At 41.6% G+C, this 25,655-nt stretch overlaps 1 protein-coding gene across 5 annotated transcripts in view; it reads right to left on the minus strand.

Annotated features, from left to right (window-relative positions):
- Positions 1-25,655, minus strand: part of ddx42 (DEAD (Asp-Glu-Ala-Asp) box helicase 42) — a 124,797-nt gene that overhangs the window by 55,658 nt on the left and 43,484 nt on the right. For 3 of the 5 annotated variants that reach the window (XM_069905231.1, XM_069905230.1, XM_069905232.1), the window contains 6 exons: positions 24,066-24,342; positions 20,948-21,049; positions 19,331-19,455; positions 18,661-18,771; positions 17,469-17,567; positions 13,572-15,066 (listed from right to left, as the gene is read on the minus strand). In XM_069905231.1, coding sequence (XP_069761332.1) covers positions 14,125-15,066; positions 17,469-17,567; positions 18,661-18,771; positions 19,331-19,455; positions 20,948-21,049; positions 24,066-24,342 — 1,656 coding nt within the window. In that variant the 3' untranslated portion in view covers positions 13,572-14,124. Of the gene's footprint in view, positions 1-13,571; positions 15,067-17,468; positions 17,568-18,660; positions 18,772-19,330; positions 19,456-20,947; positions 21,050-24,065; positions 24,343-25,655 lie in introns of those variants that run through there. The other 2 variants (XM_069905234.1, XM_069905235.1) reach the window with 1 other exon arrangement.

Genomic DNA, 25,655 nt, shown 5'->3' on the forward strand with positions numbered 1-25,655 from the left:
AAGGGGATAGAATTTTATTCTACCCTGATTTGAGTGAAGATCTTTTGAGAAGAATTTATTCTAGTTAAAAAAATTCTTTATGATAAAGGTTATAAATTTGTTCTTCGATATCCAGTGACCATGAAGATCTTTGTTTTGGGAGAACATGCTCGGGGTCTTCTCAAGGTGCAGTTTTGGGAGCAGTTGTGACGATGTAATGAACAATTTTTTCTTTTTATCCCAATTTTACAGCTGGGATGGAAGAAATATTCTCTTTTTTTCTTCCTTTTGTTTTCTGGGAAGATATTTTAATTGTGGTTAATTAATATAATGATTAATTTTAACGAATGAAGTGATTAAATCTTATATATTAAATATACCAAGAGGTTAGTGGGAGGAGTGGGAGGTGTTGCTTGCTGCGGGAATATGTGTGTATTTGTGACCTTATTCACAACCCGTAAAATTGAGGGTTAGTGTTGTATGAGACAACACTTTTCGGGAGGATTCCTTTTACATTGTTATAGGTAGAAGTATGTAACCATATATATTTTTCTGTATTTTTGATTGCTGGACAGGGTGTGTCCTGGTACATGGTATATTTATTGGATTTTGAAATTTGTGGGAGGAGGCGACAGAGGGGGATTGACAATGTTTGGTTGATGAGTAATGTGATTAAGTTTGTCAATTTTAATGGTAGTGGGTTAAATGGGTTGATAAAAGAAATAAAGCATTAACATATATTAAGAAATTGGGAGATGATGCAGCTTTCCTTCAAGAAACACATTTAACTGAAAAAGAACATTTGAAATTAAAAAGGGATCGGGTAGGACATGTAATTTTCATTTAACTCTAAAGCAACAGGGATGGCAATTCTGATTAAAAAAAGAATCTTTTGATTAAAATCCAAAAGATTATTTCAGACTCTGCAGGGAGATATGTAATGGTACATTATCAAATATTTTCAGAAATGTGGACATTTTAAGCCTCAAGAAATAAATGAATCTTTTCAGAATTTTTATTCAAAATTATACACTTTGGAGTCTTTAGGAAATGAAAGTAAAACAGATCATTATTTATCTCAGATAATATTGCCTATTTTAAGTTTGGAAGAACAAACTAATGCCCCATTAGATAGAGGTTAAGGAAGCTATGGCTTCCTTACAAAGTAATAAATTTCCAGAAGATGGTTTTCCATCTGAATTTTATAAAGAATTTAAGGATTTATTAATTCCTATATTTAAGCAAGTATTAGAAGAGGCTTCAGAAACTTGTATTCTTCCAGAATCATTCTCAATGGCAATAATGACTGTGATTCCTAAAAAGAATAGAGATCCTTTAAATCCTTCTTATAGACCTATGTCATTATTAAATGTGGATTATAAAACTGTTGCAAAAAATTTGGCAAATAGAAAATAAATTGTTACCTAAATTAATAGATATGGATCAGACAGGTTTTGTTAAAAAAGAAAATATCCTCAGAAAATTTAGCCAGATTGCTTAGTATAATTCATTTAGCCCCAAAATGGGGTGATTTGAGTGTTTCAGTGCAGAAAAGGCATTTGATAAATGAGAATAGGACTTTTTGTTTATAAAGTGTTAGAGAGGTTTGGATTTGGATCGAATTTTAAAAATTGGATTAGTGTGTTGTATTATAGTCCCAAAGCTAAAATAGTAAATAATGATCAAGTATCTACACCATTTTAATTGACAAGATCAAGTAGACAAGAATGTCCTTTACCCCCAGCTTTATTTACTTTAGCCATAGAACCACTTGCCCAAGCAATTCGGTCTGATTTACAAATTTAGGTTTTAGGGTGGGCCAGGAGGAACATGAAATTAGTTTATTTGCACATGACTTTTAATATATTTGACTGACCCGCGGAGCCATCTTTACGAAGATTATATGCTCAATTGGAAGAATATGGAAAAGTTTTGCGTTATGAAATAAATTGGGATAAAAGTGAAATTATGCCATTAACGGAAGGAGACTATACTCAATGTCAAAGCAACACTCAGTTTAAATGGCCAAAAGAGAGCATTAAATATTTAGGTATACATATGGATAGTAATTTGAAGAACTTGTATAAATTGAATTAGTTATCATTACTGAAAAAGATTCAGGAAGACTTTTTAAAAAAATGGATTAATTTACCGATAACTTTAGTTGGAAGGGTGACTTGTTTAAAGATGAACATATTTTCAAGAATACAATATTTTTTTCAATCATTACCTATCTTAATACCTTAAATTTTTTTCAAGAATTAAATAAACATATAAAGAAATTTCTTTGGAAAAGTAAACATGGAGATATGAACTGGAAAGTCTACAGCTTCCTAACTTTAGAAATTATTATCGAGCGACACAAGAGAGGCTTCTTTCTTTGAAAGTAAAATCATCGGCATGGGTTAATATAGAATTGAATAAAATAGGAGAGAGGGAACCTAAGAAGAATTTTTATACAAGTGGGAATCAAAATTGATGATTGCTGACAAGGAGAAAACATTATTGAAACACTTGCTTAATATTTGGAATAAATTATGATACCTGTATTGGTGAAAGAGGATCTATATTGCCTAAAATGCCACTGATCCAAAATCCTCTTGTCGCTCTCTCAAGAGATAATCAGTTCTTGAACATATGGTTTCATAAAGGGATTGTTAATGTAGAAGATTGTTATGAAAGGAGTCAATTAATGTCATTTGAGCAATTGAGGAATAAATATACCATTCCACATAAAACTCTTTTTTACTTTCAATTAAGACCATATTTGAGGGACATGCTTGGACCAATTATGCTGTTACCTGGTTGTACTGAAGTAGAACTTCTTATTAGGAGAGGAATTGTTAAAACATTTTCTTCTTTGATATATTCATTATTACAAGCAGGAACTTTCAAATCAAGATTTTTTAGATGTAGACAAAGATGGGAATCAGATTTAAATATTATAATTGATGAGTGAATATGGGTGAATTTGTGTAGGGATTGTATGACTAATGCTATTAATGCAAGATATATACTAGTCCAATACAACTTTTTACATCAATTATATCTTACACCATAGAAGTTGGACAGATTGAAATCAGATTTATTGGATCAATATTTTAGATGTGGTGAAGACATAGGATCTTTATACATTCAACGTGGTCTTGTCCTAAAGTAAAGCCCTTTTGGGCAGATTTACATAATTTTTTGGAACAAATTATAGGAATTGTATTTCTGCAAAGTCCTGATTTATTTTTATTAGGGAATACTGAAGGTACAAGACCTAAACTAAAATTATCAACCTACAATTGGAATTTCTTAAATTAGCATCAACAGTTGCAAGGAAATCTGATATATATCTCTGGCTATGCTAACATGGCACGCAGAAATTCAAAGTTGTATTCCTTTAGAAAAAAATTACATAATTTGAGGAATAAATACTATATTTTTTACAAATTTGGCACCCATATACCTGAATAATGGGATTAAATTTGTAATGATGTCCTTCCTATGCCTCAAGACCTGCAAAATTCTCCAACGATTATTTATGATAGATCTAGATACACCTGCTGGATAACATCTTTCTCTGCAATCCAAAGACTTTCTTTGTTTCCCTTTCCTTTTTTTTTTAAAATATCTATACAGTTATATTCTTTTAAACATTGTTTTTATGAGGGGGTAGTTGGGAGGGATTTTAATTTGTTTCTTGATATCTGTATCTTTCTTTGGCTTGGTGGACGAAGATTAACGGAGGGGTAATCTGTATCATTATAATAATAACTACATATATTGAAAAATATTAAATAAAATACTCAAAAAAGAAAAGGGTTGTACTACAGCAGGGAGACCAGTGCAGTGAACAGAGGCAGGCAGAGGGTCGCACAGAAAGATTTTTAAATTACATTTAGACAAACAGCAGGGTAATAGGCCCTTCCAACCCACGAGGCCATGCTGCCCAATGTCACTCATTTGACGTACAACCCCCAATACGTTTTGAAGGGTGGGAAGAAACCCGAGCATCCCGGGGAAAATCCACACAGACACGGGGAGAATGTACAAACTCCTTACAGACAGCGCCAGATTCGAACACAGGTCACTGACGGTGATGTAATGGAGCAGACTTGTTCAAAACTGGTCTTCATGGTAAAGAAGTTGGAGTGAATTAAATTCAAAATAATGCATTTAATTTAAACGTAAAGAAAATTGGAAAAAAGAACTGCAGTTACAGGAAACCTTGAATAAAAAGAGAAGCTGGAACTCACTACTGACAGGTCAGGCAGCTCCTGCAGGAAGAGAACTCTGTTAGTTTGCAGTCTAATGTCACGTGACCTGATATCGTGGGCTTCACAGCAGTCCTGTCACTAAACAGACAGTGCTTCAGAAATATTTCGAGTCTGGGGTAGATCCATTGCAATGCAGTCCAGAACATGCTCCACCAGAAACGCTTTCAGTCTGCTTTCACTTGGTATCAGATGCTACATCATCTTCACCTCAGTCTAAACTCAAGTCCTGAGGCCACACTTAGCCTCAAGTACTTCAAAATCAGGCAGAACATGGTTGGAGCTGCAGTGAGATTAGAATTCACATCAAGCAGGGAAACAGCATAGTAGGTGATTTTAACTTTCCACATATTGACAGACCCCTATACTTTAAAAAGGCTGGATGGCTTAGAGTCTGTCAAATGTGTTGACGAAAGTTTCTCAGCGAGAGGTCCCAGAGAAATACTGGAAATCCTATAAGGGAATGAAACAGGTCGGGTAACGGAAGTCTGTGTTGGGGAACTATTTGGGTCAGTGATCAACATACCATTAGTTTCAAGATAATTATGGATAAGGATAGTCTGGTCCTCTGGTTGATATTCTAAGTTAGAAAAAGGCCAATTTTGAGGGAACAAGAAAGGATCTAGAAAGCATGGTTTGGGAGAGTTTATATATTTCTGTCAGAATTAAAAGCAAAATTAACAGGCATAAGTTTTCGAGGGATATTGCAGATCTGAGCATGAAGGTACAGGCCACAATGAGCAAACAAGGTACATGAGCCAAGAAAAAAACGAGGAACTCAATGGGCTGAAAGACACGAGGTTGCTTTGGCAGATAAAAATCCTTAGGGCTTCTACAGGTAAATTGAGCAAAAGGACAGCAAGGGACAAAATTGGCAGTCTTGAAGATTCGAGTGGTTGGCTTTGTATGGAGCCAGAGATGGGGTTGATGTTAAATGGACAAAAAGCATCTGTATTTACTCAGGAGTCTGGAAATGAGGAAAAGAAGCAGTGAGGTCATGGAATCTATACAGATTAAAGAGGAGAAAGTGCTTGCTGTCTTAAAGCAAATAACGGTAGATAAATCCCCAGGGCCTGACAAGATATTGTCTCCGACCTTGAGGGAGGCTAATGTAGAAATTGCAGGGGCCTAGCAGAAATATTTAGCCACGGATGTGGTACTGGAGGATTGGAGGGTAGCTCGCGTTGTTCCGTTGTTTAACAAAGGCTCTAAAAGTAACCCTGGAAATTATAGGCCGGTGAGCCTGACATCAGTCGTAGTTAAATTATTGGAAGGTGTTCGAAGAGATTGTATGCCATGCTGACATGTATAGTCACAACTAAATTGCATGTTTTGATATTTTCCATCACAGACCTCATGTGCAGTTGCCAATCCTTGCATGAGTCCATAGTGCCTGCAGCAAATACAATTATTTGGAGAGCCAGACACTGATTAGGGAGAGTCAACATGGCTTTGTGCATGGTAGGTTGTGTTTAACAAATCTTATAGATTTTTTTGAGGAGGTTACCAGAAAAGTTGATGAAGGATGTGGATGTGGTTTACATGGACTTTAATAAGGCCTTTGACAAGGTCCCACATGAGAGGTTAGTCAGAAAGGTTCAGTCAGTTGGTATTCATGCTGAGGTAATAAATTGGACATTGCCTTTATGGAATAAGCCAAAGAGTGGTAGATGATTGCCTTTCTAAATGAAGGCCCATGACAAGTGGTTTGCCTCAGGGGCCAGTGCTGGGACCATTGTTGTTTGTCATTCATATCAATGATCTGGATAATAATGTGGTAAATTGGATCACCAAGTTTGCAGATGAAACAAAGACTGGGGGCATTGTGGTCAGTGAGGAAGGCTTTCAAAGCTTGTAGATGGATCTGGACAGGCTGAAAAATAGCAGATGGAATTTAATGCAGACAAGTGTGAGGTGTTCCACTTTGGAAGGACAAACCAAGGAAGGACATACACGGTTAACAGTAGGGCACTTCAGTGTGCAGTAGAATTCCCTGAAAGTGAAAGAGTCGTAAAGAGAGCTTTTGGCACATTTGCCTTCATAAATCGAGGCAAAATTTGCAGTATTGTGTGCAGTTTTTGTTGCCAAATGACAGGAAAATTATCAATAAGATTGAAAGAGTGCAGAGAAGATTTACTGGGATGTTGCTGGGACTTGTAGAACTGAGTTACAGGGAAAGGTTGAATACATTACGACTTTATTCTCTGGAGCATCAGAGAATGAGAGGAGATTTGATAAAGGAAAACAAAATTATGAAGGGTATAGATGTAAACAGGCTTTTTCTACTGAAGTTAGGTGAGACAAGAATGCAAGGACATGGGTTAAGGGTGAAAGATTAAATGTTTAAAAGGAATACCTTCACACAAAGTAGTGGGAGTGTGGAACAAGCTGCCAGTGGAGGCGTGGATGCGGGCTCAATTTTGACATTTAAGAAAATTTTTGCCAGGTACATGGATGGGACATATATGGAGGGATATGGCCTCAAGGCAATGTAACAGTTTGGCACAGATCAGATGGGCTGAAGGGCCTGTTTCTGTGTTGTAGTGTTCTATGGTAATAACATTAAAATTCAGTGATTTTATATTAATCTCTTATTCCACCTAATTTGACAGAGATAAAAGTTCAAGGCCATAAGCTATCTGAATAGATTTTCAGAGCGTTAAAGCTGTGGAGCTCTGTAAAGCCATGCTGACATGTATAGTCACAACTAAACTGCATGTTTTGATATTTTCCATCACAGACCTCGTGCGCAGTTGCCAATCCTTGCAGGAATCCATAGTGCCTGCAGCAAATTCATTGGATTTTCTCAGCTGATGCAATCTGCTATGCTCAAGACTGGAATCCTGGGTTTTGGGTTTGATCTGCAATTTTTCTTTGGCTTGGCTTCGCGGACGAAGATTTATGGAGGGGGTAAATGTCCACGTCAGCTGCAGGCTCGTTTGTGGCTGACAAATCCGATGCGGGACAGGCAGACACAGTTGCAGGGGAAAATTGGTTGGTTGGGGTTGGGTGTTGGGGTTTTCCTCCTTTGCCTTTTGTCAGTGAGGTGGGCTCTGCGGTCTTCTTCAAAGGAGGTTGCTGCCCGCCGAACTGTGAGGCGCCAAGATTCACGGTTTGAGGCGATATCAGCCCACTGGCGGTGGTCAATGTGGCAGGCACCAAGAGATTTCTTTAGGCAGTTCTTGTACCTTTTCTTTGGTGCACCTCTGTCACGGTGGCCAGTGGAGAGCTCGCCATATAACACGATCTTGGGAAGGCGATGGTCCTCCATTCTGGAGACGTGACCCATCCAGCGCAGCTGGATCTTCAGCAGCGTGGACTCGATGCTGTCGACCTCTGCCATCTCGAGTACTTCGACGTTAGGGATGAAAGCGCTCCAATGAGTGTTGAGGATGGAGCGGAGACAACTCCTGCGTTCTAGGAGCCGTAGGTGATGCCGGTAGAGGACCCATGATTCGGAGCCGAACAGGAGCATGGGTATGACAACGGCTCTGTATACGCTTATCTTTGTGAGGTTGATCTGCAATTACGCACTTACTAAAATACAACTTCAAATTAGAATGACAAAAACACCAATGTATTAGAAATGGCCTGTACACATGAAAGGATTGATGGCTGCAAGTTGATAGGCCAAGACCATGGAATTGCTATGTCAATAGGAGTGAAGCACAAAAGTCTGCAGACACTGTGACTGTAGTAAAAACACAAATGCTGGAGGAACTCAGCAGGTCTCTCAGTGTCCGCAGGAAGAAAAGATAATCACTGATGTTTCAGTGCTCTTCTTCAAGGGATGAGCAAAACCAGGCAGGAACCTGTCAGTAATTTTTAAAATATTTAAATTTAGACGTAGAGCACAGTAACAGGTCCTTTTGGCCCATGAGCTTGGGCTGCCCAATTACACCCAATTAACCTACACCCCTGGTACACTTTGAACAGTGGGAGGAAACTGGAGCCCCCCAGAGAAAACCCACACAGACACGGGGGGGGGGGGGGAGAGAGAACAAACTCCTTAGGGACAGTGCAGGATTCGAACCCAGGTCCCATTGCTGGCACCGTTAGTGTTGCGTTAACTGCGCTGCCCCAGGTTCTATGTTCTTACTATCTGTAGTCAGGAAAATGCTTGAAATCGTTAGTAGTTGAACCATCATGCAGACACAGATACAAGGGTGGATCATGTTTGACAAATTTACTGGAGTTTCTTGAGAATATAATGAGCGCAGAGGATAGAAGGGAACAGGTGGATGTTGGATAAATGGAATTCTACAAAGGGTTGGATAAACTGTCACATAAAAGACAAAGATGCATGGAGTTGGGAGTAATGTATTTGCACAGATAGAGGATTGGTTAACCAACTGAAGGCAAAGATTTGGGATAGGTGTTTCTCTGGTTGGATATCAGTGGTAATTGGAGAGCTATAGGAGTCAGTGCTGGGCCTGCAACTGTTCACAATGTACGTTAATGATTTGTAGAGGGGTCCGAGTGTAGCATACCCAAGTTTGCTGATGGCACAGACGAATGCAAAAGCAGAGATCGATAGGATGGGTGGGGAAGGGTCTGGCAGATGGAGTTCAATGTTTGTAAATGTGAGGTCATCTACTACATTATTTAAATAGTTAAAAATCATGGCCTGCTGTTGTGCAGAGACACTTGGGAGGGCTTGTACATGAATCACATGTTGGTAAGCAGGTGCAACATGTAATCAAGTGAAATGGGACATTGTCTTTCATTGCTGGAGGGGTTGAATTTAAGAGCAGGGAGGTTCTGCTGCAATTGTATAGGATACAGGTGAGGCCACATGCAGAGGAGGGTCACCAGGTTGATTTGTAGAGCACCTTGGCTCTATCCACCACAATAATGTGGATCTCCACCCCTGGTGGCCACCCATTTTAATTCTCCATCCCATTCTCTTGCTGACACGTCTGTCCATGGTCTGACTGAGAAGACTCGCAAATTCATCTTATGTTTGGGGACCCTCCACCCAGATGACATTAACATTGATTTCTCTGGTTTCCATTAACCCGCCCCCTGCCACCTTCCCTTTCCCTCCGTCTCCTTTCATAGAGCCAAATTAATTCTCCTCTCCTCTGAGCAGATCCTCTGGACTCCTCCCTATGCCAGTCTTGTCTTTATTCTGACACCTTCCTGTTCTTTACTTATACCTTGAGGAAGGCCTCAGGCCTGAAACATCAGTTATATATTTTTACCTCCTATGGACGCTGAGAGACCAGGTGAGTTTCTCCAGCATTTCTCTGTGTTTTTACTACAATCACAGTGCCTGCAGACTTTGGTTTATTTCGGCGATGAGGGGGGAAGTTAGGCTCCGAGGAGGGTCTATACTCGCAGGAATTCAGAAGAATGAAAGGGGATCTTACAGAAACAATTATTAAATGGACAGATAAGATAGAGGCAGGAAAATTGTTTCCACTGGTAGGTGAGACAAGAACAAGGTGACACAGCCTCAAGATTTGGAAGAGTAAATTTAGAACGGAGATGAGAAGGAACGGCTTCTCTTAGAGAGTAGTGAATCTGTAGAATTCTCTGCCCAATGAAGCAGTAAAAGATGCCTCGTTGATTATACTTAAGGCACAGTTTAAGATAGATTTTTGCAAAGTAGGGGAATTTAGGACTATGGGGGAAAAGCAGCTGAGTACACTGCCTGATCATATAATTTTATTGATGGTACAGCAGGCTTGACAGACCAGATGACTGACTCTTGCTCCTGTTTCCAGTGTTCTTATGCCTTGAATATTCAATGATTCCCAGAACAGGCCCTTCAGCCCATCATGTCTGAGCCAAATACAATGTCAAATTAAACTATGCTCTGCATGGTTTAATCAGCAGTGCAACTTCCCAGACTCTTACATTTCTACTGTGTCCAAAACATCTAAAGCCCAACTTGCCCTTCTCTCAACCATATCTCTGCAATGGCACCGCAATGCAGTTCCATGTATTAAGTGAAACACAAAAGTCTGCAGACACCGTGATTGTAGTAAAAAACACAGAAATGCTGGGGGAACTCAGCAGGTCACACAGCATCCAAAGAAGGTAGATATATAAACTGAACCCCCCCACTTCTTCAATGCATCTCCAGCAGACGGCGAGCAGTGAGAGACGCTCACCGAACTCCTTCAGCGTACGCATCTCTCTCAGGGATTTAACAGTGGACCACTGAATGGAGTAAAATGCCGTCACAGGAGTGAACAGAAGTGCAGATTCTAAGCTCATCCACTCTACCTGCTTGCATTAAAGACATTTTAGATAATCAGTCCCACTATACTCATTAACCAGGCCTTGCCCGTACTTTTTATTGGACTGAACCCCACCTTCGCCTCAATCTCTCCAGTTGCTGATCGACTACTTTTGTTCTCACCCTCCAAACCCCCCAGCCCCACCCAATCACAGTGGTTTAAACCCTTTCCCGAGAATGGATCAGTACCCCCCTCAGTTTCAGTGCAATGTATCTATAGAACATTCCAACAGGGTACAAGCCCTTCAGCCCACAATCACCTATGTAAACCTACTCCACAACAATCTAGTCCTTCCCTACCTCACACCAAATCCCTCTTATTTTTCTTCCATCCATGTGCCTGACCCAGCTTCCACCACCCCTGGCAAAGCAACTCAGGAACCCACCACTCGTCGTGGAAATAATACCACCTACGTCACCCCTAAACTTTCCTCCCCTTACCTGAAGCAGATGTCCTTTGGTGTTTGCTATTGGCACCCCAGGAAAAAGGTGCTGGTGGACCTTCTTGTACAGGTCTGACCTGCCCTGGAAGAGAGCTCCAGCTCTTTAGCCACACATTCAGCCCTGTTACCTTCCTCTTTATCATATGGCAAGGGGAGAACTCCTGAGATTACAACCACATGTTCTATTTATTCACAACATGGTAGAGGCTGATTCTGGCCATTAAAATGTACTACCCAATTCTACCCAATTAACCTACCAACCCCGGATGCTTTTGGAACATGAAAGGAAACCAGAGCGCTTGGAGGAAATGCATGCAGACCCAGGGAGGAGGTACAAACTCTGTATAGACAGTGCTGGATTCAAACCCGGGTTAATAGAGTTGTCATACCATTCGGCTATCTGCGCCACCCAGATTCTCCTGCTTTGAAACTTTCCACCTTTGCAGGACTCGTCTCTGTTTCTGCCCATGTTGTTGGTATCAATGTGGACCATGACTTCTGGCTGCTCACCCTCTTTAAACTTGTTTTAATATTGGCCATGTAACCTCTTAATACTATTCCTACCAAATGGATATCCACAGTTTCTACTAACAATTGGTCATAGGGTTGCAGGTTAGTTAATTATTCTGTTTTACAAATGATGCCATTTACTATTCTGTCTTACTAATAATGGTGGAATGAGAAGCAGTCCCCAGGTATGAGGTTACAGACTGTGCTGCCACCACCAGGCACTTTGAGATGAATACGAGGTCACTTTGTTCCTGAATACTCCTCAGTAAGTTTCATATAGATATATATATATATATATATATAGGAGTGGAAATAGTGTGGGTATATATGTGTGTAAACACACACAAAATTTTCAATCATATAATACACAGAAAATCAAATTGTATAAAAATATTTTCATGCAACTCACGTACACATACACTGCACAGGTGTAGTCATCTAAATTCTGACTGACAAAAGCAATTTGTAGCATCTGTCACAGTTAATCTCCCATAATTAACACACAACTTCCTCCAGAGGTGTCACTCACCCATTATAGAGCTGATATCCCTGCTGCAACACATTGACAAGCTTTGGAGAGGAATCAATTAAAGACAGACTTCAGAGTTAAGCACAATTTTAATTCTAATATGGTCTCAAATGAGAGGCACTTCATATGTTAATCTCCTTCCTCCCTCCCTCAGGGAGGGGTCTGGGTAATTAACATTAACAGGTGCAGTGCCCTGGCCGGAATGTCCTGTTTATCATGGCATTCAGTACAAAGAAATATTCCCAAGATCAAAATTTCCCACGCTCACTATAAATTGTGCCTGTTCTTTCATTGCCGCTATTATATTCTCAAGCTGGATAGAACATTCCCACACCCACTATAAATTGCCGCTGCACCTTTTCCACACTTGCTATAAATTGTACACCTTTCAACATGTAAAAATATTATCATATAGCATGCACATGCATATAATGCGTGTGGGGAGGGGGGTGCCTAGTTTGTAAAATATACATAAAAATACTGTGTGTGTGTGTGTGTGTGTGTGTGTGTGTGTGTGTGTGTGTGTGTGTGTGCCCTGCTCAATGTAATTCTGTTTCTTCTTTCTTGAATGCAGTTTTGAACTGTTTAACCTGTTCTGAATCTATCCTAGTTAGGATACAACACAAGTGAGGTACATCTCAGCTGTGAAGCCCAGACTTTGTCCCTAAAAGTATTGTAATCATTCCTACCAACATGGTCACGCACACACCTGGAACCAGGAGCATGGAGAACATTGATCAACGATTTGCAGATGACACAGAAAAAACTGTGTTCATAATGAAGCGAGTTTATTTAAGGCCACAGAATGATTTTCATCACATGGTAAATTGGGCAGGGCAAAGACAGGTGGAATTTAATCCTGATAAGAAGGATGTATTATGGGGGATTTACTGATAGGACATTTACCATGAATGGTAGGGTCTCAGGGACTTTGGTGTACAAGGATCCCTGAAGATGGCAGCAAGGTAGGTAAGAGAGTGAAGGCATGATAGGGGATGCTTGAGCATTTATTAGGCAGAAGACAGAATTCCAGGACACGGAGGTGGAATTCAGTTAAGTGGAGAGCCTCCTTGGAGCAGAGAAGGCTGACACATCTACAATGGGCATGGAAAGGATAGAGGGCTCAAAGCTTTTCCCCAGGACACATGTCAGGGTGAGAATGCATACATTTACAGTGAAATGAAGTTTTGAAGGACCAAGAATTTTTTTTCCATCTGGAGGGCAGTGGGAATCTCAGGCACACTATTTAAGGTGAAGCTGGTACATATCGTCACCATCTTTATAAAGCATTCTGACAAGTCAATAACTTGTGACAATAAAAGGAACCATTGAACCTTTATTTATGCATCCCAGGTTAAATTCTGTGAGTGACTCAGTAGTTAGCTACTAGGTACCACATAGTTATATGAAAAGAGAACAACAGTCTCTTTTAAATTCAAATGTGACCTCAGGAGCATCAAGTAGCCTATTTCAACGTTTCCACACTCTTATCAGCATTTTTTCTCCATTTTTAGAGTAAAGAGAACACAATGCATGACAGCACACCTGCACATGCCGATTCCTGTGTGAATCAGTTCAATCACACTCACAGTCTTGAGATATTTCATGTTTAAAAGTATCTTTTATTTGAATATAAAAGGAACCAACTTTTCAAACACAATAGTAGGACTTGGTGATGAAGATCAGAGTGAAGAGAGTGACTGCTGATCTCAGCCTGGGGAAACGGTAAAGGAATGCTTCCCTTTCATCACCTCTTCCTGCCAGTGGCAATTGCAACCCAACACAGCTGAATATCACAAAACTAGTCAGCAAAAAGTCAGATGTTACGATTTCAGAAATCTTTGAGATGACTTTACTGTTTCACAAAGAGTGCAGAGCAAAGGCAAAAACAAATGTACTGAAAGGATCTGACAACCTGAACAAATTCCCGCTGACCAAAACTTTAAAGTATTTCCTGTTTCGGAAACCAGCACTAACATACAAGATACACAGCTCACTACTCTAAATGATTCCATTCAGTAATGTCCCTTTTTGTTTCAATGGTTATGCAGATAAAACTATGCACCGTTTCTAACAGGACTTTGAAGTGTAAGCATCTTGTTTACAGGATATGCGGGGGGTGGGGTGGGGGGGGGTGGCACACACCTCTGGAATTTAGTTGTCCCACCTGCTTCTCTTCTTTCTGGGGGGTGGTTCTGGCACAGCGAAGCCATCGTTCTCAGCGGGATTGTTCCGACTGCTGCTTCTGCTGTCTCCATTCCTGCTCTCGCTGCTGTTCCCACTCGCACCACCATTGCCAGTCACATCAACACGTCCCGTCTCCCCGCTGTTCCGGTTCAGACTGCTGCTTCTGGCCTCGCCATGTCGGCTTTCGCAGCGGCTTTCTGCATGCCTATCGCCGTGCCTGCTGTCGCCACGCCGATCACTGTGCCGGTCACTGCGGTCAATGTGCCTCTCTCCACTTCGATCATTGCCTCGATCACCGTGTCTCTCACTACTCCGATCACCATGCCTGCCGTCACCACCCCGATCGCTGTACTTACTGACAGAATGACGGCTGCTGGAATCACTGTGACGGCTGCTGCTATCCCCGTGGCGCCCCAAGCCGTCCCCGTGGCGCCCCAAGCCGTCCCCGTGGCGCCCCAAGCCGTCCCCGTGGCGCCCCAAGCCGTCGCCGTGGCGCCCCAAGCCGTCGCCGGGCCTACTAAAGCCATCGCCGGGCCGACTAAAGCCATCGCCGGGCCGACTAAAGCCATCGCTGGGCCTACTAAAGCCATCGCTGGGCCGACCCAAACCATCGCCAGACCGACCAAAACTGTCACCATGCCGACCACTACCTTCAGAGCGACTAGGACTGTTATCAACAGGGAGACTGATTTTGATCTCAGCAGAACGACTGTTGTTCTCTTTGTTCCGTCCAGTAGTGCCACTGTTGTTGTTGGGGACTGGGAGTTTGTTGCTGATCTGATTGCCGAGAGGGCACGTAGGGATAATGCTGAGGCTGCCAGCACTGGTCCAGTTACTAGTACCAGCGGCAGAGCCCGTGATCTTCGGAGCACTTCCAGTGGCTGCAACAAAGTGCGACTTGTATTGTGACTGGTGGAAGGAAACAAGTGTAACATCAGTGATGGGTGTTTTACAAGTCCAAACATCAGCCGTAACACTGTCGCTACAAAGCTTCGCAACAACAGTGCATCTGTGGACTGAACTCCAATGGGGTGCCACTGCACATGGCAACATGCATTAGAAGGTCTGCGCCTGTCCTAGCATCACATTGAAGGACAAAGGTGGAAGTCAAGTTTTTGGACTGGGCTTAGAACAAGTTAAACACAAAATGTGATACTGGTAGTTTTCAAGGAAGCTGCCATGTTGATTCAAATTCCTGCGGCCAGATAGCATTCACAGAAACAACCCAATTGCCACCTTCACGATTTCAAGATCAATTAAAATGAGGCAAGTTGAGAAGCAGCAATGAAATATTATAGGCACATGGTGGCAGAGGTCTGCTACACACATCCAGTTGTACATTCTATTTAAGTTCAATTCAAAAACCAAACTGCTGGTGGAACTTAGCAGACTGAGCAGCATTAGTTTTTGAGGGGGGCATGGAAAGAACTGTCGATGTTTGACATCCTAAACCTAAATGTCATCCATTCCTCCCCCCACCCCCCCAACAGATGCTGTTCAACTTGCTGAGTTACTCCAGCAGCTTGTCTTTCGCTTCTGATTCTAGCATCTGCAGACTCCTAATGACTCTATTTCAATGTTTGGTGACTGATATAATGTCAGTCATCAGTCATTCACATGTCTAATTTGCTAGCTGGTAGTGCCCAGTTTTTTGGCAGGCAGAGCCATGCACAGGGCCAGGTCTAATAGATCTTGGCCAGCACAACGACTGAGGAACAATGATTTGGGTGCCTAGGATCAAGCACATGGAAGGAACTATGGACAAGTCTTTGATTGCCAATTTGTACTCACTGAGAGGTGCTTATATGATCAAACAGAATGTCATCACATTGGATAGTCTTCATTTGAAAAACCTGGAAGTAAGACTTTAGCAACCTATCAAAGTTGATTAAGGAGAATGCAGACCACTTACTAATTAAGTTCAATTGTTACTTAATTAGTGGAATTTTCTATTTCAACTCTATTGAACGAGGAGAGGAATCCTATTACCTCTTACTGAAGGTAGGATTCATTCTTGTAACCTCAGAGATGGGCAAGGGGATGAAGGACTATGCACATAGGCAGATAAATAACAACATCTTCAGAACAATCAGAATTGCAAAACAAACGAGCCACTTGAAAGGTCTTATTATTGGCAGATCAGGAAATGGAGGTTTTGTGATCTCCAAAGAGCTATTTTGCTCTCCAGTGTTTCTACCCATGTTGGGTGAAGACAGAGGAAGCACCAGCCCTCTTCAGCAACACACTGTATTGGAGGAACTCAGTGGGTCAAGCATTACATCATCAATGGGAGAAAGAGAATGGTCAATGTTGCAGACTGGAACCCTTCATGACTGACACCGTGGAGAAGAGAAAGCTGGTGTGAGGACAAAATAGGAGGTAGGAAAGGATTCAGTAGAAGATTGGTGGACCAGGAAAACCTGAAGAATGATGAACAGAGACAGTTGACTGATTGATGCCAAATAGAGGGAGAGAGAAACAAAGGGGTGAGGTGGAGGAAGATGAGCCATACAGGGTGATAGTCAGGACAAAGGCTGTCAATGCTGGAATCTTTTGAGAAGGTATGACAACAGTGGAATATTGAGACCAGATGGACAAAACTGAATGGGAGTTGGGGATGGGTTAGAGAGAGAACGGATCCAAAGGTGGAAATTGGGGCAGAAGAGGAAGGAACCAAAGGGAGAAAGGGACGAGAATGGATGGAGGGCTGGGAGGGAAAGGTGCCATGGGTGAGAAAGAGTAGCTAACTGACAGGGCATGCCCCAAGCCGAATAGCGTTAACACTGAATTTTCCAATTTCAAGCAGTGTGTCCCCTCTCCCTTCTTAACCATCTCCCCTTTTCCCCACCCACTCAACTCATCATCATCCCCTACCCTCTTTGGTTTCTAGTGCCTTTCTTACATTGGACAGAACATGTGAAGATCTGAGTACCACAGGGGAAGATGGGCTGAGTAGCTAATTAGTCAGGCACTCAAAGTGCTCTTCTTGCAAAAAATATTAAAGATCATTTTTATAATCATCAGAACCTCCAGAGTTCCTTAAAATGTCAAGAAACAGCAATGAAATTTCAACATAGGACAGTAACAGGCTTTCCTTGCCCACGGGTTCATGCCACCCAAATACCCTGATTAACCTACAAACCCTGTATATTTTTGAAGGGTGGGAGGAAACCCAAGCTCCCATACAGACTCCTTTTAGACATTGTCGATTTGAACCCAGGTTGCTGGCGCTGTAATAGCGTTGTACTAACCTCTATGCTAACCATACCCAACTTTATAAAATTGGCGTCAACACAAAACTAGGGCTTTACCTGGAATGCTGCTTTCATGGCTGACATTCTGTCACCCATTGCGCCAGTGGATGGTTTGTATGCTTCATAATTAGACAGCACATTGCTCGTTGATCGGTCCTGAAGAGACAATCCAACACTAGTTTGGTTATCGTAAACCAGGCACAAGATTTAAACCAACAGTCAATAAAAAGTCACATTACTGATGAGAGTCACTCAACGGAAGTTTGCAAGATTCCCCTCATCCTAACTGGATAGAACATAGGGTCAGAAATATATTCTAAGCAGGAATTGAGAGCTCCCAATGCCTGTTCTGAAGTTCAGTAAGATTAAGGCTGGTCCTTGACCCCTTCATGAATTTACTTCTCTCATGTCCCTTAGCTATATTTATTGATTTCTCTGAACAAAAAATACTCAGCAGGGATGTCATCGTTCCTGCCCAATTTGATTGGATCCTTCAGATCCTCACCTCTGGATCCTACAGCGGATCACCTCCAACACGACTGGACCTGGCAGTGGATCACCTCGAACAGGAATGGATCCAAGGGCAGACACCTCCAACAGGAATGGATCCAAGGGCAGACACCTCCAACAGGAATGGATCCAAGGGCAGACACCTCCAACAGGAATGGATCCTAGGGCAGATCACTTCCAATTGGAATGGATCCTTGGGAATATCACCTCCAACAGGAATGGATCCAACAGCAGACACCTCCAACGGGAATGGATCCTAGGGCTGATCATCTCTAACAGGAATGGATCCTAGGATGGATCATCTACAACAGGAATGGATCTTAGGGTGGATCATCTCCAACAGGAATGGATCCTAGGGCGGATCACCTCCAACAGGAATGGATCCTATGACGGATTACCTTTAACCATTGGGTCCTACATAGAACAATCTCTAACAGGACTGGATCCTACCCTCAAAAGGACGAGATTCAAAAGTGGATCCCCCTTTTAACAAGATTCAATAGAAAATATCCATCTAGGCAAAGGTTAAAATGTGGTTTTCTTGAACTGTGTAATTGAAGAAGCCGATCTAAAGTGTAATTGTCTTTTCTTCAGCAGAATAAAAGAGTAATTACCGTCATCATGACAAGCTCTCAGATTTGTACACTACTAGAATGAATGAAACTTCAAAAGTGATGCTTTTACCGAATGCATCAGTGTGTACCAATGCCGAGAACACCCCAAACCATTATTTACTCACTGACATATCCGCGCCAAGTCCTGGTCGCTCTCTGTAGCCTAATCCTCCTCCTCCAATATTCATTCTTTTTCCTTTCCCAGCTTTGTAACGGGACTTTCGGAACCACGGGTTCTGATAAGAAGAATTAGTAAACAGGAAGAGTTAAACATTTCCACTAATGCAAAGTATCCAACCAGAGAGTCTATGCTTGGCTTTCCTTTCAAGGAACTGCAATGTGACTGACTTCAAGAGGGAAGAAATGAAAGAAATCAGCTGATGAACATTCAGTTAGAGATTGAAGCCCAGTGATGAAAATCAGTTAACTAAATGCGTGTATCAAAAGCTACAAGCCCTACAAGAAATGTAGAGGACACAGTTAAAGGAGATGCAAGTAAACTTCAATTTTCACCATTTACTGCCAAACAATAGAAAAAGCAAGCAAAATCACCGTTATCAAAAAATAATGAAAAGAACAAAAAGTTTTATTTTCCAATCGGCCAGGGAAATTGTGGGTTCCGTTCAATGAGTACAATAAAATGAGACTTGGAAAGCCTAATCCAAGATGTGGGCATTGGATGGGACAGTGAGGAACACAGTCCTTGAATCTTTCATAACAAACCTTGTAAAATGAGTTAGTCAAGCAGAGACTTGAACATTTTTTAGCAATGGCCAAGTTTCTTCTTGTATTTACCTGCATAGCCAGTTCCAACAGTTCTTTGGAAACATACTGATTAGCTCCTTCCAAATTGCGAACAAGATCCCCAGCAAAATTACTGTCTTTGGTGGTCATTAATGTATATGCCACTCCTTTCTCTCCTGGAAAGGGAAAACAGAACAAACCATGAAAAGGTTAAAATCTACCAAGTCTAAACACTCATTAAAGGAGCACAAAATGTAAGGTGGAAAATGCTATTTTCTTTTCATCTAAATTATCAGCTTCATGAAAAATGTACAGGTTCTTCGAACTTCCAAAGCAATCTAGTTAATGTTCCAATCACCATGATCTGCACCAGCCATTCTCAACCTCTTTTGGCTATGGACCCCTTAGGACTCTGTTCAAAGTTTATGGGCCCCCCTTCAAGTTTTGGTTTGTTCCGTACTTCTCTCCTTCCGAATATATGACAAAAAAAAATTATGCTACAAGGTGAAAAACAAGGCTTTTACTTAAAAGTGCTGTGGTCCCCAGGAGGGCATAGGGCCCCTATCGAGAATGGCTGATCTACACAGCCCCGTAGAAGAGATAAATATAGTTTGATCATTTTGGGCACAGTGTAGATTTAAAATGTGACTTTAGAATCATTGACTTGATTCTAGGGACTATGACCCTTGGTGCAATATTTTCTTTAAGGCTGTGTTTTGACTTTATCTCATTTCCTTGGTACACAGTGTATAAAATGGGACTTGAACTTTAAAAATGTAACCCCAAAACCAGGGGTTGTCTTGTACGCCAAGTATAAAATCTGAACCTTAACAGAGAAGTCTCAGCGCTCCCCTGTTGGGTCCATCCGCCCAGTCCAACTGCCTTTGGCTCTGTATAGGCTTTAAATAGTCTCTTAAAGGAGCCAACGGTAGTTTAATAACATTTAAACCTTTATTGGGTAACTTGCTTTTAAAATATTTTGACAGAATCACTCCACTGGTCAGTGTGTTGGCTGGTAAAGGACTATTGGGGGTAGTGAGTACAGCTCAAAACCTACATTTAGGTGGAAATTCAGGGGATCGTCTTATATTAGAGTTGTCTTATACATCAGCATATATGGTAGTCACCACCCGAGATAATTCTTGAATGGAGCAATCAATGCTACCCATTAGAATCTAAAGTTTAGATTCAGGTGAACCTGATACCAATCTAACATCTTTTCTGTCTGCCACAGCTGTGGTTGGTACATCTGTACTTTGTTCTTGTGAACGATGAAATGAACTCTCATTTCATCTTACCACATCACCTGAAAAGATGTGTCTTTAATATCCCAAACTGGAATGTGGAGAAATTAGGAACAGCTTCAGCAGACTCGTGCTCCCTGCAGCTTATTAATCAAACTTGCAAAGCTGGCAAGCTGATGTGAAATGCAAAATAGCAAATCAAAACCTCCACAACTCAGAACAATGATGCCAAATTTATCTGAAGATGATCACTAATTCCTGGATGAAGTACAACAAAGGATATTGTTAAATTTAAGCAAAAACTTAAATCCAGTGGATAGATTCAACAGAGAATTCCATACATCTGTCCTGACCATTCCTACACAACACACCAAAGCACTTAATTGTGGAATTTTTCCTGGATTATTTTTTGCACACCCTTTACCTGCTCTGCCAGTTCGTCCAATTCTGTGAGTGTGTGTGTCAATATCACGAGCCACATCATAGTTAATCACTGCCTTGATGGATGGAATATCCAAACCACGTGCTGTAACAAATGCAACAAACCTATTAATGCAAGTTCAACGTCAAAATTTGAAAATTAAACTGATCTTTTAACAAACATTATGTTTGTGCTCTAGAGAAATTGCCAATCTTAGCTTCAATTCAAGGAAAAGTGGTGCACTTCAATGTTGCATAAATGATTCTGATCAATAAACTTCTTAGCACCATTTCATGAATTTCCTGAAGGCATTAATTAATTCTGGGCTTCAAAGTTTAGCAAGCATTTAACTCAGTTGAATTTCAGGGTTACTGCAACTATCTCCCAGTACTCAATCTTACCCTCACCTTCATCTTTGGTGCTCTAGTTCCCAGAATCTGTCTCGAACCTGCTGGTAGTAGTCTGGCTATGTGAAAGATTGCAGGTCAGATATCCAGGTTGATGCTGCAATGCAGTGGAGGGAATGCTAGGTTCAGACAACTAACTATCCTGGCACCATTTCAAAGATGACTACCAATGGACTTAGCCCCAGTGGCCTGAACATTATTAACCCCATCAATGATGTGAAGAAATGTTACTGGGTCATACCACTTTGCACAAGTGTCTTACAATAGTAACTGGACTTCAAAAGTAACTAATTGTTGCAAGATGCTCTGAGATTTCCCAACATTGTAAAAGATGAAATAAAAATACAAATCTCCTGGCGAAAACCCACCGTCTCTTTTATCCTTCAAATGGTCCATTGCTTTTTGCTGGCCGATCCCAGAGTACAGCCTCATCTGCATTCCCTTCAGTGCAAAAGGTGCATATTTGGATAGATATGGAGGATAAGATGGGCTGTTCACCTACAATTGTGTCTGGAATGCACAATTCATCAGTTGCACCCTCTTCCCGTCACCCTCAAATGCAAAGCTAACCACATTTTCTTTATTATAGTCGCACAGGAGCACTTCATCTCCAACAAATGAGACGCAGCCATGGACTCAGTCATCAGGATTTATACCCGAGGGCGGTGTGGTGAGCACCACATTGTTACAGCGCAGCAATCCAAGTATGAATGTGGTGCTCTCTGTAAGGAGCTTGTCGTTCTCCCTGTGTCTGCGTGGGTTTCCTCCCACCCTTCAAAATGTACGGGGTTTGTAGGTTATTGGGGCAGCACAGGCTTGTGGGCCCGAAAGGCCTGTTATGGAGCTGTGCCTCAAAATGATCTTTTGCTGCCTCCCTTCCCCTTTCTTTCTGTCTGCCACCTGCTCCCCCAAGTCTTTTCTAAACTACTGATCTTTCCTCTTAGTTATTGTTCTCTTTCTTTGAGAACGAAACCCCACCTCTTCTTCACACAACTTCAGCCATTCCTTCAACCTTTACACTATTCTCTCTGTACATTCCCTTTCCTCTCCAATGGAGCTTGTGAACGTGATGCCATCCCTAAATACCACGCTGTTTCTTGGAACTCCATGTCTGAATCCCATCAGTTTCTACTTCCACTGCATTCAGCAAAATGACAATAAAGCAAATAGATTTCTTCTGTGTATGTTTTAAACCCCTTCTGTGGGTGGTACGTATCATTGGAAAAGTATTAATTCCTGTCCCTAATTACCCAGAGAAACTAACAGCACTTCCATAGCCCCCTGGTGAAGCTCTCTCAGTGAAGGTGGAGGAAAACTCTGAAATTTAGACTCCTCATCAGAGAAAGAACAGGTTTAGTTTCAAGTCAGGATGGTGTGCAACCTGGAGGGAAATCAGCAGTGGTGGTAATCCCAAGCACCTGCTGCCCTTCACTATTTTAGTGATAGTCGTGGGGTTGGGAAGTTTCCAGGACACACTGCAACCAATGTGTGCTGATAGCAGGAGGATGGAGGTGATGGAGATATGTAGAGGCCTTCTTTCTTCTGGATACACTGAGGTTCTTGACTATTGATAGTGCTGCTTTCATTCAGGCAAGTGCACAGCACTACATTACAGTGCTGCCTTGTAGCAAGAAGATGGTGGCAAGCACTGCAAGGGCAAGAATCATTTACAGATTACCCAGACTCCAATTAGCCTGCTCTTGTGATCACCGCATTTATACGACTGGTCCAGTTGAAGACCTGTTCAGTGTGATCTCTCCAATCCCCAGAATGTTGGTGGAGGGTCAATGTCAATGGAAAATGGCGAGACTTTCTCCTATCAAAAGATGGTCATTGCTAAGCACTTCTGTGGCCCTAAAGTTATTTGGTTATCATGTCTTCCTGCAACTAGGTGTGTGTGGACTGCTTCATTAGCTGAGGACGTAAAAAGAATTGAATATTGTGCAAACATCAGCTAATGTCCCATTTCTGACCTTATAATGGCAGGGAGGTCATTGACAGAACCTTTTAAGATCATTGGGCGCTGAAGAACTTGAGCCTAGGTTGATTATGAACAATAAGTACAAGTATTTTCCTTTATAGAGGAACGATTCCAACCTCCAAGTGTTTTCCCTTTGATGTCCATCGACTTTAGTTTGCGGTAGCTTCTTGACACCATACTTAAACAAATGGTGCCTTAGTGTCAAAGGCACAATTCCCTCATCTTTGGAATTCACTGTTAGTTTCAGGTTTGGACCAAGGTTGTGAAGATGGAAACTAAAAAACTATGCAATTGTAAATACATTAAAGAGTGAATTTATTACTGCTCTGACATTTATTGTAAATGTTTTGGTTTTCTGTCTTATCCAGTGTCAACAGTAGCCCAAGGGCACTGGAGAGCAGGCTTTGCTGCATCGGTATTCATGTTGACACACACATTGGTGCGTGCGCGCGTCTCCTGCTCAAGCCCAGTCACACACCAGGCCTGTTGTTGTCAATTAATACAGCCACATACCTAGTTAGGTACTCCAAATGGACTTAAGCCCCAACACTGAGCTACATTCCCAACTGTGTTATTCATCTAAACATATTCCCCCTCAGTTCTAGCTCTGACTTCCGCCACACACCTATCACTTTCCCCACCCTGGCTCCAAACTGCCAATGCTTCAAATAATTTCCCAGGATCTGTAGAATGAATTCACTTTTTTTCTGAATGGGAATGGAATGGTGCTCACCTGCTACATCTGTTGCCACCAGAATGGGAATCGACTTTTTCTTGAAGTCAGAGATTACTTTGTTTCTTTCACTCTGATCCATATCTCCATGCAACAGGCCAACAGTATAACCCTCCTGGTTTAAATTAGCAGCAAGCTCATCACTGTTTGCTTTCTTGGTCACAAAGATGAGTACGCTGCCTCTGGATGTCAGCTCCACCAGCCGTCTGGTGAGCCAAACCCACTTATCGGGACCAGCTGCAAAAATCTCCACAATCTGAGTTATATCCTCGTTTGCCTAAAACAAATGTTAAGGTGGGTTAAAGGTTCGACAACGGACATGATACTCAACATTGAAGATCGAGTGCTAGGACTCCCAGAGCTGAAAACCCCAATGCCAGCCACGAGCTCACAGAGAACAGGAAGCTGATGGAGATATTTCTTGGAACCAGGATTTAGTTGGGGTAAAACGACGAGAGGCACGATAGGAGGGACGAGAACCAATTTCTCTTAAGAGAAATCGTGGACAAAGATAATAGATACATGAATTAGAGGGCAGCAAAATAAATAAAAAGGCGAGTGTTGTGCAGTTGTACAGACCAAAAATGGGTGTGCAAGGCATGGAAAGTGATAGTGTAGGCTGAGGAAATATTGAACAAGGTAAACATAATTCTGAGGCTCATCTTTTGAGACATGACGTAGAAAAGCAGGGAAGTCATACTTACTGATAGTCTTTATAAAACACTGGTCCATCTGAACTGAACATGACTAAATGTCTCTATGACCTGACATTTTTCTTCATTGTTTACCCAATTTCCTCTGAAAAGTCACAATGGAATTTTCCTCCATCACATGCAAGGTAACGTACTCCTGACACGGCATGAAGGTTTCTTCTCCTGTCACTCTCAATTTTCTCTCTGCTTTGTAAAGGTGACCTCTATTTGTGACCCCTCCACCAATAGGAATAGCACCTTTCACCACCCACTCAAGCCATATCTCATTATTTTATATACTTTATCAATTATCCCCTTAGCCTTCTCTTCTAGAAAGAAAACAGGTTCTCTGGTCTATCCTTGTAACTGTAATACCTTAACCCATGTCCAAACACCTTCCGAAAAATGTGGCAATTAGAATTAAATACCGTGCATGAGTTGAAATTAGACCAGCGTTTTGTAAAGGTTTAGTGCAACTACCCTGCTTTTAAATTTCAGGCCTCCACAAATAGAATTCAGAATTGTGCTTGCCATTTTCTGAACCTGCTCTGTCATTTACAATGTCTTGCAGACCCATATTCCATGTCCCCCAGCATCTGCACACATTTTAGCTCAACACCTTTTCTTCCAGATTCTTCTCCTCATTCTTCCTACCAAATTGTATTATCTCACTTCATCTGCCATTTGTTAGCGATCCCAATGAAATCTATCATTATCCTTTGCAGTTCACAATAGTGTCAAGTTTTGAATCATCCACTAATTTAGATTAGAGCTTGTACTCCTAAGTCTAGGTCATTCATACAGTTCATAATCCAAATGGCCCCTGGGAGCTCCATTATTCACCCTTGTCCACTCTGGAAACAACCATTCACTGCCACCCTCCGTTGTCTATTAATTC

This window comes from Narcine bancroftii, chromosome 12 (assembly GCF_036971445.1).
Source record: "Narcine bancroftii isolate sNarBan1 chromosome 12, sNarBan1.hap1, whole genome shotgun sequence".
NCBI lineage: Eukaryota > Metazoa > Chordata > Chondrichthyes > Torpediniformes > Narcinidae > Narcine > Narcine bancroftii.